Raw genomic sequence first — 12,132 nt, 5'->3', positions numbered from 1 at the left:
ATATGAACTGAACTAATAAAACCTTTAAAAAATAATAATCATCTTAAAAAAACTTCGAAAAAAAACAATAAAATTAATACAAGAGAATAAGTGTTTTGACGCGACCTCTCAAAAGACCCAAAGAAAAAGGGAGAATTTTTCCTAGTACGAGAAATGTTTCTTGATTCAGGTAAATATAAAAAAGAACTGCCTAAAGGAGCTCGGACAACTATGTATGTGACGGTTTACACGGGCTCCAAACCCTCGGGAAGGAATCTACGCCATACACTCTTCGCTTATCAAGCTCTACAGTGACAAAAATGGATTGGATAATCAAGGTTCGATTCCCCGTAAAGTTGAAGCGAACTCGCTAAGTATTTCAGGCGAGTGAATCCAAATTACAGGTTGGCTGAGTTGTCAGGCGTAGCTGGACCCCATAGGAGACTTTTCTAAATCTTTTGTATTTTTCGTGTTACGTGAATATATTCCCAATTTCCACAGATACCATGCGAAAAGCTTGGGATTCACGAGTGGCCGTCGAGGGATTTTGTGTGCGAGAATTTGGATTGATTCAGATTGAAAAATAATCTGGATGTGTGCTCTTACTCACGTCGGAAGCATCGAAGATCTGTTTAGAAGCCCTTTTCTTGATTAGGATTTTGACAGGTTCGGATTTGAGTTGCTTTTTTGGTGGCCCGTTTGAGTTTATAGCCGTGGTTTTTGATTTTACGGCTCTCGGAACTGAAATATTTCGGCCAGCCTGTAGCCCTGATCTGATGCGAGGTTTCAGCAGTCTTCGATGTTAGGATGTGTAGCTCATTTCTGTAATTTCAGTTTTGGAGCGGCTTATTGAACATTTCTGAACGAATCAGTATCCTTGTATGGTTTGAAGAAGTTTTCATTTATTGCAGAGCTTTGGGGTGCATCATTTATGTTATTTTCGGGTTTTTGAAGGTTCAAAATTCCAAGAATTCTTGGATTTTCGGTTATGTGTGCAATTTGAGGGTTTCAGGTGGCATTATTGTGTTTGAAGCATCTGTTGCGATGTTATTCTGAATATATGTGATATGCAGCCTCGGTTGCGAGGTATTGACTTTTAATTCAGGGCTTTTGTCCTCAGGATTGGACGAATTATGACTCAGGTGTAAGACAATTGAAGGTTGTTAGCGTTGCAGTTGCCTTAAAGGTTTTTGCTGCATACATCTAATGTGTTAGAATTTGTTTATTTTGATCGTGGAGTTCTACGGGCTTCAATCTAATTCTGCTGAATAAAAAGTTAAGAAAATTCTCAAGATAAGTTTTTCTCTTTTCCAAATGCTTGCAGCCTTAATGAAAGAACGTGCTCTGTCGCACAAAAAATTACTGGAAAAAATGATACAAGGCGGAGAGTTTATCATAATTGAATTTTATTAATTGAAGAGTAGAGGAGGATTATACAGTAAAGTACAAAATCCAGCAACTTTTCGTTCATTTTGGTTGATTTTGAGCTGTCGAGTTTAAAAGGATTAAACACAAACACACGCCAGTGCTTATTAGTCGCTCCTGGACAAGATATCCATCTGGGGTCACTTCCTGGTTTGGCTGTGCTTTAAGGTCTGAGCGGACAGCAAATCAGAGAAGTCACTGAGTTGAATTTATGAGTTCACAGTGATTTGGTACAAAAATAGAGCTGAAATAAGTAAGTGTTATTATTTGGTAGAGCTAGTCTGCTAGAAGGCTTGAGAGGACAGCGAAACAGTGAAGACAGGGTTGAATTTGTTGGCTAGAATGTGTTAAATGTGGTCCGAGCGTTTGGTACAGATCCTTGATTGTTAATGGTAATGAAGCAGACCAATTCAGTGAGACGGAAATTGTTTTGAAACAACAAGAATTATAACAGAAATAGTTTTATGCAGTTAATACATTTTGTTGTTAGGTTTTTAGGATTCAATTTAAGATTTTGAAGTTATTCTTGCTTAGGCTGGGTCCATTTTCTGATAAGCTTAATTAGCCCTTTGAATTCTGCAGGGTTTGTTTTCTTAGCTTCTGGGATGACTAGCTTAGGTCTTATTGTACCTCTGTTGGGGAAGATTAATGATTAGCTTGGACCGGGCAATTAGCATCTCAACCGATGGAATTCAAGAATAAGTCTGTGAGGTGTGTGCTTTTATTTCCATATTCACTTTTTAAAGTTGCTTAATTTGTATCATGATAAACAAATTTTTGAAATAGCTTTGTGTCATCTCTCGACTTAGACATGCTATCCATGCATTGCAAACTCTGTACCATCGAGTTTTGATCAATTATATTACTTCCTCCTGTAATTTTACACTGTAAATGTAAGAGATCGTCTCTACTTGTTATCCATCTACAAGTAAATTTTATTTCCTAGTTTCCTGCTAATAATGGCCATTCAATTGTTGCATCTATTTAGTTGCACTTGACATCTTTTCAATTTTATTTTACAAATTAACTTGTTAGGAGCACGTATTTACTGTGTTCCCTGAAGAACCACTAAGGAATGAGGTGAAGAATCGCTATTGCTGCATCCATCACTTTCCATATCTGCATCCTTCAAATCCTTCTGGATGTTTACTTATCTTTCCACCTAACTGAAATGATCCTTCAGGCAATTTCTTTTCGAATACATTTAAATGTGCTTTGATGAATTCTTTTGTATATGGCAAGATGTCTGGTATCCATTGGTGCTGTTACATGTCTGTAGGATGAAACTAGGCAGAAAAGCAGAAAATAACTTTATTCTAAGGAAAAATATCCATTGGGGATTGGTACCAATGATTCTCAGTATAATTTCAAGGATTGCAACCATTTGAAGTTCAATCCGTTCTCACTGGGTTTTCTGCTTTGCTATAAACATTTAAAAATTTATATTATTTAATATTTGACTGACATTTTGTTAATTTTAGTACTTTCAGATTAGATAACACTCAGAAAATCAGAATTTGTTTCTAACTAGGTTTAATTAGACTTATTGATTTTCAGATTTAAGCATAGTAAAAATGAATGCAAAAAGACAAGACAAAGATACCTTGGGAAAACCTCCTAAGAGAAAAAACCCAGCCAGAAAAGATCCTCAGATCTGATTATGGTTTTGATTCAATTGATAGTTACACACTTATCTGAAGTATAGAAGTTGTAGTCATAGAGAAGATGCTACAGAAGACTAGGGCTGCAAATTATGATCACTGGTTTAATGATAGCTTTGTTGTCTGCTGTGATCTAATTGATGATCTGCTGCACATAAGTGGAGTTCGCTGCCACCTAACTGGTAATAAAAGGAGTTCGCTGTGATCTGCTGTGCATGAATGAAGTTTTCCGTGTTCACAAAGAAGTTCGCTATGTTCTGAATGAAGTTCGCTTATCTTGCATTTGTATTTCGCCTTTTACTTGAGCTGTTTTATGATGTTGTGAAGAATGTATGCTTTATTTATAGGAGATCAAACACCCCTAACCAAGTCGGCTTTACCCTTTTAATTTGCAAATTAATTAATTTAATTTCCTTTGTTTGTAGAGGATAGGTCGGCCCTATCAAGGAGTAGCATGGGGACCTTTAAGTGTAGTGTGGGGACCTTTTGGAGTGGCCGAAGGGTATAGGACTTGGCCCATATATTGGAGAAGGGGCTGGTCCCCTTAGGCGGATTCCAATGTTGCCCAAGGCAATTGGAATCCGCTAGGCCCTAATTATAAACAACACTCCCTCTTAATTAGGGTAGAGAATCATAACCATAATCTTCCGTCTTGCACACAAGCATAGACCGGATCCACCTTGCATTGCCCGCAGAGGGTGGAGAGGATCTTTTCTACCATCTTACATTGCCCGCAGAGGATGGTTGACAATTACACTAATACCATCTTACATTGCCCGCAGAGGATGGTTTAACAATTACACTTCTCCCTGAGAAGTTTTACAATACCATCTTACATTGCCCGCAGAGGATAGTTTAACATTTACAATACCATCTTACATTGCCCGCAGAGGATGGTTTAACATTTACAATACCATCTTACATTACCCGTAGAGGATGGTTACTAATTACACTTCTCCTTGAGAAGTTTACAATACCACCTTACATTGCCCGCAAAGGGTGGTTAACATTCACAATACCATCTTACATTGCCCGCAGAGGATGGTTAATAATTATACTTCTCTCTGAGAAGTTTACAATACCACCTTACATTGCCCGCAAAGGGTGGTTTGATACAACACAAAGTATCACTGAAATTGAGACTCCCTCTCAATTAGGGTTTCATTTTCTACAATACCAAGTCTGTCCCTGAAGTACACAAACTTCACTTTGGATAGAGTCTTGGTAAGAATATCTGCAACCTGCTCATTAGTGCTGACATACTTCAACTGAATAGCACCTCTTTGCACCATATCCCGAATGAAATGATAATGGGTTTTCACATTTTTTGACCTGTCATGAAACACTGGATTGATAGACATTTTAATACAACTCTGGTTATCACAGTGAATAACTGTAAGATCCCATGGCTGACCAAACAACCCAGCAAGAAGCTTATGAAGCCACACTGCTTCTCTGGAAGCTACACTTGCTACAATATACTCAGCTTCAGCAGTACTCAATGCCACCGAGGATTGTTTTCTGCAAGCCCAAGAGATCACTTCAGAACCCAAGCTAAAACAAATACCGGAGGTGCTTTTCCTGTCTTTGACGTTTCCAGCCCAGTCTGCATCAGAATAACCTTCCAAGGTTATTGGAGTGTTAAGTGGATAGTTCAGCCCAAAACCAACTGTGCCTCGCAAGTATCTTAGGATATGCTTGGTTGCAACAAGATGAACATGTTTGGGCAAGCTCATGAACTGGCTGAGAGCATTCACAACAAAACATATGTCTGGTCTAGTGTTAACTAGATACATCAGTGATCCAATCAACTGCCGATACTCGGATGGATCTGCAAATTCAGAGTTAACTGCAGAAACACTTAACTTCTTTAAGTTAGATTCCATAGGAGTAGACATGGGTTTACAATCCATCATTCTAAATCTTTTCAAAATGTCAATAGTATACTTTCCTTGACTTAGAAAAATTTCGTTAGATCTTTGCCATACTTCTAGACCTAGGAAATAATGCATTAGACCTAAATCTTTCATTTCAAATTCTGAAGCTAATTCTTTCTTGCATCTAATAATAAGTTCATCTTTACCAGTAAGGAATAAGTCATCCACATAAAGAACTAGAATTAGCATTTCATCATTGGCTACCTTAGAAGGGATGTTGGTAGGGGATTGCAGAGCTCCCAATTTAACATAGGCGAGTGCATCACTGGCAAGGAATTGGGCTTTATGTATCTACATCTTACATGCTTTTCTATCAAGGCAACATACATAATACATCTTACATGCTTTTACATTCTACATCTTGCCACAATTACAATGTCTCGCAGATATTTCCCTTAGTATATGTTAGAGTCAGCATCATTTTTACAAAAGCCTAGACTTAGCAAGTATTTATCAATTCTTTCATACCAAGCACGACGAGCTTGTTTAAGACCCTATAGAGCTTTCTTTAACCTGCACACATGGGTTAATCTATCCTGAATCTCATACCCCTTAGGTTGCTCAATATAGACTTCTTCCTCAATGGCAGGCAGTCTTAACATCCATCTGATGTAGTTTCCAACCCCTAGCAACAGCAATGGCTATTATCGTTCTAATGGAAGTATATCTAGCAATAGGAGCAAATGTTTCTTCATAGTCTATGCCTTCCTTTTGAGAAAAACCACGAGCTACAAATCCAGCCTTATATTTTTCAATACTACCATCAGCATTATGTTTAATTTTAAATAACCATTTAGAGGAAACAACAGATTTACCTTTGGGTCTGGGCACAATGTCCCACACATCATTCTTGATGATTGACTGATATTCTTCATCCATAGCAAGCTTCCAGGCATGATGAATTAAGGCTTCTTCAACATTGCAAGGTTCAGTTTCAATGAGATTGTACATCAAAGAAATGTAGTTGGAGAATACCTGAGGTTTCTTAGTTTCACGGAAGGTGCCTCTAGGAGCAGCAAATCTTTCAGCTTCTTGAATGGTGTTCCTTACCCAAAGAGGCCTCTTTTTGGTAATGATAATGTCACTAGGAATATCAGTGGGATTCATGGGCTCTGGAGGATCATCATGATCATCTTGAGGAGGAGGTTCAACTTGCTCCCTCTAAATCTTAGGGTTAGAATCAACATTTATATTTTGATTGTCATTAGCTTCATCAATAACACAAGAACCTTTCGATTTCTTAAAAGCAATGTCTTCTTCAAATGTAACATCCCTACTTACCTCAACGTACCTTTGACCTGGGATGAGAATCCTGAATGCCTTGGAGTGATTCACTGTACCCGACTAGCATGCCTTTCTTTCTGGAGGGTTCCAACTTTGATCGCTTTTCTTTGGGCTCATGAACATACACGGGGCTTCCAAAGATTCTGAGGTGACTAATGTTTGGTTTGGATCCTGTGAAGGCTTCTTCCGGGGTCATGTTCTTTAGAACACGATGAGGACATCTATTTTGGATATACACTGCTGTTCTAGAAGCCTCAGCCCATAGAAAGGTCTGCAAGTCTTGATCGTGGATCATAGCCTTTGCAGCTTCCATAATAGTCCTATTCTTTTTTTCAGCAACACCATTTTGTTGAGGGTTGTATGTGTTGTGACCATTTCACACATCGCCCCATTAAAATGGGGACCCCCCTTTTTTTTGCTCGGTTTTGCCTGTTTCTCTCTCTGCTTTTAGGGTTTTGAGTAGGTGAGTCAGTCGTCTGGACCAGGGTTAAGCCTTAGGGTTTCCGTTTCGATGATTTTAAGCCAGAGTCCAGTCCAATTTTGAAGATTGTTAAGCTTCCTCTCGTAAGATGCAATTTTGAAGTAAGGTGAGTTGTCAAGAGGTGAGTAAGTCTGTCTAGGTTCAGTCGGAATTTTGAATGCGAGTCTGAATTTTTTTGCCTAAGTGTTGATGATGGAATTTTGAAATTTTGTTTGAGTGATTTTGGCCAAATTTTGGAAATTTTGACAATTGATCCCAGGCATTGGAAATAACCTAATTTTGCCTTTTGAAGTGACTGAGGTCTTAAAAACTTGATATTTTGGCCTGTGGAAGCAAGTTCGCTCCTGTCCCTCAGCCAAGGACCAGGGCGAAAATGATATTTTATGCATCCTGGTTATTAATTTGTTTCATTTGTCTTGTGCAGGGTCGCCAGGAGATACAGTTGAACGTAAATTGGAAGCTTTGAAGATTTTGAGATTCGAAAATGGCAAATTTTTGGAGTGTGAGGTCAAATCGCTCCTGTCCCTCAGTCAGGGACCAAGGCGAAATGTCTTGCCTAGGCCATTTTGACCTCATTTTGATCAAACTAAAGTGTTAAGGGCATAATGAAAGGTGAAATCAACATGACGGAGCGTCCAGACTTAGTCGTTTGCGAAGAAAAGTTGAACGTTTGCCCTCAAGGACAAAGATCGCTCCTGTCCCTCACTGAAGGACCGGAGCTTGTTTCTCAAAATTTTACTGTCCTTGCAAGATCAAGACGAATTTTGGATTGGAAGAGATAAAGGGAGGCACGTTCTCTCCATTGAATATAATTTGAAGAAATTCGCAAACAAAGAAATGTGCCAGGAACAAAAATCGCTCCTGTCCCTCACTGAAGGACCGGAGCTTAAAATCCAAAATTGCCTTGCCCTTGCAAGATTTGAACGATTTCGCGATTTGAGAAGAACAAAGGAAATACAGTTTATCAGTTGAATATAACTTGAAACTGCCATCATAAGGGAAATTGACCATAGAAGCAAAATCACTCCTGTCCCTCTCACAGGGACCAGGGCGAATTTTAGTGATAGCTCCCGTCCCTCTCCCAGGGACCAGAGCGATTTTTCTTATAAGGCAAGTTTTGGGCAAAGATCAAGTAAGTTTTAAGTTTGAGGCAAGCAAAGGAGGCGTAACGAACCCATTGAAGATAATTTGAAGATTACAAAAACGCCAAGTGAAGTCCATGTTATCCTAGGCGCTCCTGTCCCTCTCCAAGGGTCCAGAGCGATTTCTTCCTTAGACAAATTTCTCGCCAAGATGAAACGAATTCCATGTCAAAGGTGAATGAAAGGGAGCATGACGAGTCCGTTGAAGATAGTTTTAAGCATTGGCAAAAAGTGATTGAGCCTACAAGTACAAGTTCGCTCCTGTCCCTCAGCCAGGGACCAGGGCGAAATCAAGGTTATCTAACATTTCCCTCCAAGTTTAAGTCACTCCAAGTCAAGGTACAAGGAGGCAATGATGTTTGGAACGCCTCGACGAAGAATGAAGTTGCAAAGACCGCCTAATGTGATGAAATCACCTAAGTTCGCTCCTGTCCCTCTCCTAGGGACCAGAGCGAAATCTCTAAGCATGCTTAAATTTTGAAGGCCACGTTCGTTTCAAATGTTCAAGAAGGAATAAAGGACGTCATTTTACGCCTTGAAGACAAATTGATATCAATATGATGGAGGATTTGCACTATAGACCAAAGTTCGCCCCTGTCCTTCAGTCAAGGACCAGGGCGATATTCACTAAATTGGCCATTTCTTTCAAAAACCACGTCAAGGCAAGGTCGCACAAGGTCACACAGGGTCGAAAATGTCTTTGAGAAGATGATATGCAAGGAACCAAACGTCAAAAAGTGATCAACTTGAGCAAAGAGGCAAATTCGCTCCTGTCCTTCAGTCAAGGACCAGGGCGATATTCATAAAATCAATCATTTCCTTTCCTAGATCACATCAAAGCAAAGTTATACAAGGTTGAAAATGTCATTTGAAAGGTGATAAACAAGAAATGAATGTTAAAAGATCACGAATTTGAGCTAGAAACTAAATTCGCTCCTGTCCTCCAGTCAAGGACCAGGGCGAAAACCACTTGAAGGACAAATTTGCTTTACAAAGAAGAAGTTTGGCATGTGTGAAACAAACAAGGAGATCATTGCCTACCTCACGAATCAATTTGGCAACTTAGAAGATAAAGGCCAAGGGGTAAATGCAAAGTTCGCTCCTGTCCCTCTCCCAGGGACCAGGGCGATGTGGTTTGTACCTCTTTACATCTCCCAAATTTTGGCGCTAACATAATTTTCAAATTATATTAAATGCTAAAAATCGATAAAATTTGAAATATTCAATTAAGTTAGTATTTAAAAATTGTGCATGAAACATTCAAATAATTAATTTTGCCTTTTAAAAAATCGAAATAATTATTTACGAAGGCATTTAAAATTAATTAATTAATTAATTAAATAAAAGGGTGAGCGCTTGGATTTTATTTTTTATATTTTATATAGTTGGCCCTATTTTTTATTAAAATTTGTTTTTAATTGCTTTATTTTCCAAAAGTCGGCCTAGGGGCAATTAAGGAGGTGAGCGCCTATATAAGAGGGGTACTTTCAAGCATTTTAAACCATCATTCAATCATTGTTGCATGCGAATTTGGAGAAGACAAGGAAGAAGTGCGAATTTCATCAAGGAGGTGCGAAATTTCCATTCAAAGGGGAGTGCGAACTTGGTTTGTGTTCAAGTAGAGCGAATTTGCCATCAAGACGTTGAAGACCCTCCAAGTTGGCGAAGTTGATAAGGAAGAGGCATCCGCTAGAAGAAGATCACGTTGAAATCTTCAAACCTCATTTTTGCCTAAGCGAATTTCCTAATTTTGCATTTTAGAGTTAGTTCTCAAGTAAGGTATGGCGAAGTCTTCCTTTGTCTTGAGTTTTGAATTTTGATCGTCATAGCCTTAAATTTTGAATTTTGAAATTTTGAAATTTCAGTAAGCTCAATCGTATTTAGGAAATGATAACTCAAAGACTTATCATGAAGTTTCCTAAATTTAAATTTTAATCTATATTTCTATATTGCAAAATCTGTTACTCATTATGAAATGTTGTGTAGGTGTTACGATGGCGACCCCGAAGGCGGGAGCATCCACCAGTCGTCCAGCTATCATGAAGGAAGATCAAAAGAACGAAGAATTGGAGACCAAGATCGTGTCTAAGTGGAGCAACATTGGAGATACTAACTTGGGGAACTTCAGTGTGAGGAAGTTTCGAGAGGTCCCTTAATTGGCAAGCCATCACCTGTCGCAAGGAGAATAATTGAAAGTGGTATCATTAAGGCGGCCGGCTTCCCTCCAGCAATCCAGTGCCATGAGTTGATGATCGAGTGTGCTCGCCATTATGATCCACAGTCCAGATCGATAGTGTCTAAGGAAGGAGACACTTTTGCTTATCTTTCAGAGGAAGCTATCAGTGAAGCTCTTCACTTGCCAGAACATAAGGATATGATTTATAAAAGCTTAGAAGGAGCCAGGTCCATGTACGAAGATGATCCAGACACTTGCCTAAGCATCATCAATAAGAACTGGTTACTCAAGAGTCGTCCTCGCCTGAGCAAGATCCCGAACACACCACATAGGATCGACTTCCAGGAAGAGTACAGAGATTTGATAACATTACTCAACCGAGTTACAGGGGCTCCTCAAGCCTTCTATTTTGAGAAGTGGATGTTCTACTTCATCCAAGTGATAGTTCAGGGAAAAGGAACAATCCATTGGGCTAGAATGATTAGCCATTGCTTGGACGTACAGTTAAGAAGACTGAAGGCTACCAAGTCTTTCCACATGAGTTCATATATCATATATGCCTTGATCAAAAGCTTTGAGTATGCAGGACTACCTCACAGAGGGGTAATTGGAAGAGGACCCGGGGAAGTCAGAGTTTGTGATTCCTATGTTCACTTGCATCATCCGCTAGGAAGTAACTACAAGTTAGTCAATGATACATTCACGATGAACATCACCAGGATATTGCAAGGCGGGATTCACAATCGGCTATCTCAGGATGCACAAGAGCTTGTAAAGAGGTACGGTGCTTGGTTCATCCAATTTCAGAAGTTTACATATATTAGAGTTCATGGATGTCCTTCACCTCCCTATATGTTGCCGAGATATCCGACAGACAGAATTGTGTTACTTGAGGTAACAAGATAGTTGGCCGCTTATGTGAAAGCATTCAGACACAGACATGGAAATGGAGTTCCTGTGCCTATCATATTAGGGAATTCAGTTGAGGTATGTCCTAATGCTCTAGCCATGGATGATGCAGAGAAAGAGTTAGCTTTATATTCATTTTCATTCTTTGCCTTGAGAGAGAACTTTGATCCATATGGGTATATAGAGGAGACAGTCGGAAGAAAATATAAGCATGAGTTTCAGATAGAGGACTTTGTGATGAATCTCTTGGATGACCTGGAAGTGAAAAGAAAGATGCATTCTAGATTGCCTTTAGACTTTATCAGAAAATGCAAAATTTACAGAGTGGCCGACCAAGCTCAGGACAGTGGTAGACATCTCCAATCATCTTATGATCGAGAAAGCAAATCAGTAAGGCTAGATTGGAATGAACCCGAGGTTGTGGATCTAGAGGCTTTGATGGCTCTAGTCTTGTCTTGTACTCGCAGATGGGTTGATGTGCAGCATCAGAAGTTGAGAGAGCAAGGCATATCTATGACTTTCACTTTGGAAGAGAGACCAGTTGAAGGAGGAGCAAGTGTAAGTGAGGGTAATCCTAATCCCAGAAATGCAAGCGAAGGCAACCTTCGAAGTGTAAGTGAGGGCAATCCCCCTCCAAGAGGCTCGAAGAGGAAAGAGAGACCTGAGAAAAGAGAATCCTCCAAGAAGAAGCCAGAGGCCAACCGAGATCGTTCATCCGGCACATCTTCTCGACCTGAGAAGAGGACACTTGAGATGGAGGAGTCTATGGAATCAATGGTACAAAACGATAAAGAAGGGCAGGCACCTCGAAGGTCACCAAGTGGGTCTCTCCAAGCTAATGAGTTACATGAAGATAAGGAAGATAATGAAGTAACATCTCCTCTCAGAAAAGAAGAAACATTGCCTAATGAGATACAGGTTAGAGAAACAAGATCTGCTATTCCAGATTGGTTAAAGGAGAGACTAACAAGGGTGATTGTGATCGAGGACGAGGATAATGTGATTGATTTAGAGAGCCTTGTTGGAAATTCTCAGGAAGTGACAGAAAAGAGGAAAGCCACTAGGATGTCCAAGATGATCAGAGATGAGACAGGATCCAGGAAATTACAGATAGCTACACCAGCAGTGGACAAGTATG

The 12,132-nt window shown here is 39.6% G+C and overlaps 1 protein-coding gene across 2 annotated transcripts in view; it reads left to right on the top strand.

The window, feature by feature from the left end:
* Positions 1-308: 308 nt before the first annotated feature.
* LOC131033829 (protein CNGC15b) overlaps positions 309-12,132 on the top strand; it is a 143,227-nt gene continuing 131,403 nt past the window's right edge. The window contains exons 1-3 of one of the 2 annotated variants that reach the window (XM_057965120.2): positions 309-1,138; positions 1,304-1,796; positions 1,987-2,115. In XM_057965120.2, the coding sequence (XP_057821103.2) occupies positions 2,090-2,115 (26 nt within the window). In that variant the 5' untranslated portion in view covers positions 309-1,138; positions 1,304-1,796; positions 1,987-2,089. Of the gene's footprint in view, positions 1,166-1,303; positions 1,797-1,986; positions 2,116-12,132 lie in introns of both variants that reach the window. The other variant, XM_057965119.2, reaches the window with a different exon arrangement.

Source organism: Cryptomeria japonica, chromosome 5, assembly GCF_030272615.1.
Source record: "Cryptomeria japonica chromosome 5, Sugi_1.0, whole genome shotgun sequence".
NCBI lineage: Eukaryota > Viridiplantae > Streptophyta > Pinopsida > Cupressales > Cupressaceae > Cryptomeria > Cryptomeria japonica.
This window is presented reverse-complemented; position numbering and strand designations above follow the sequence as displayed.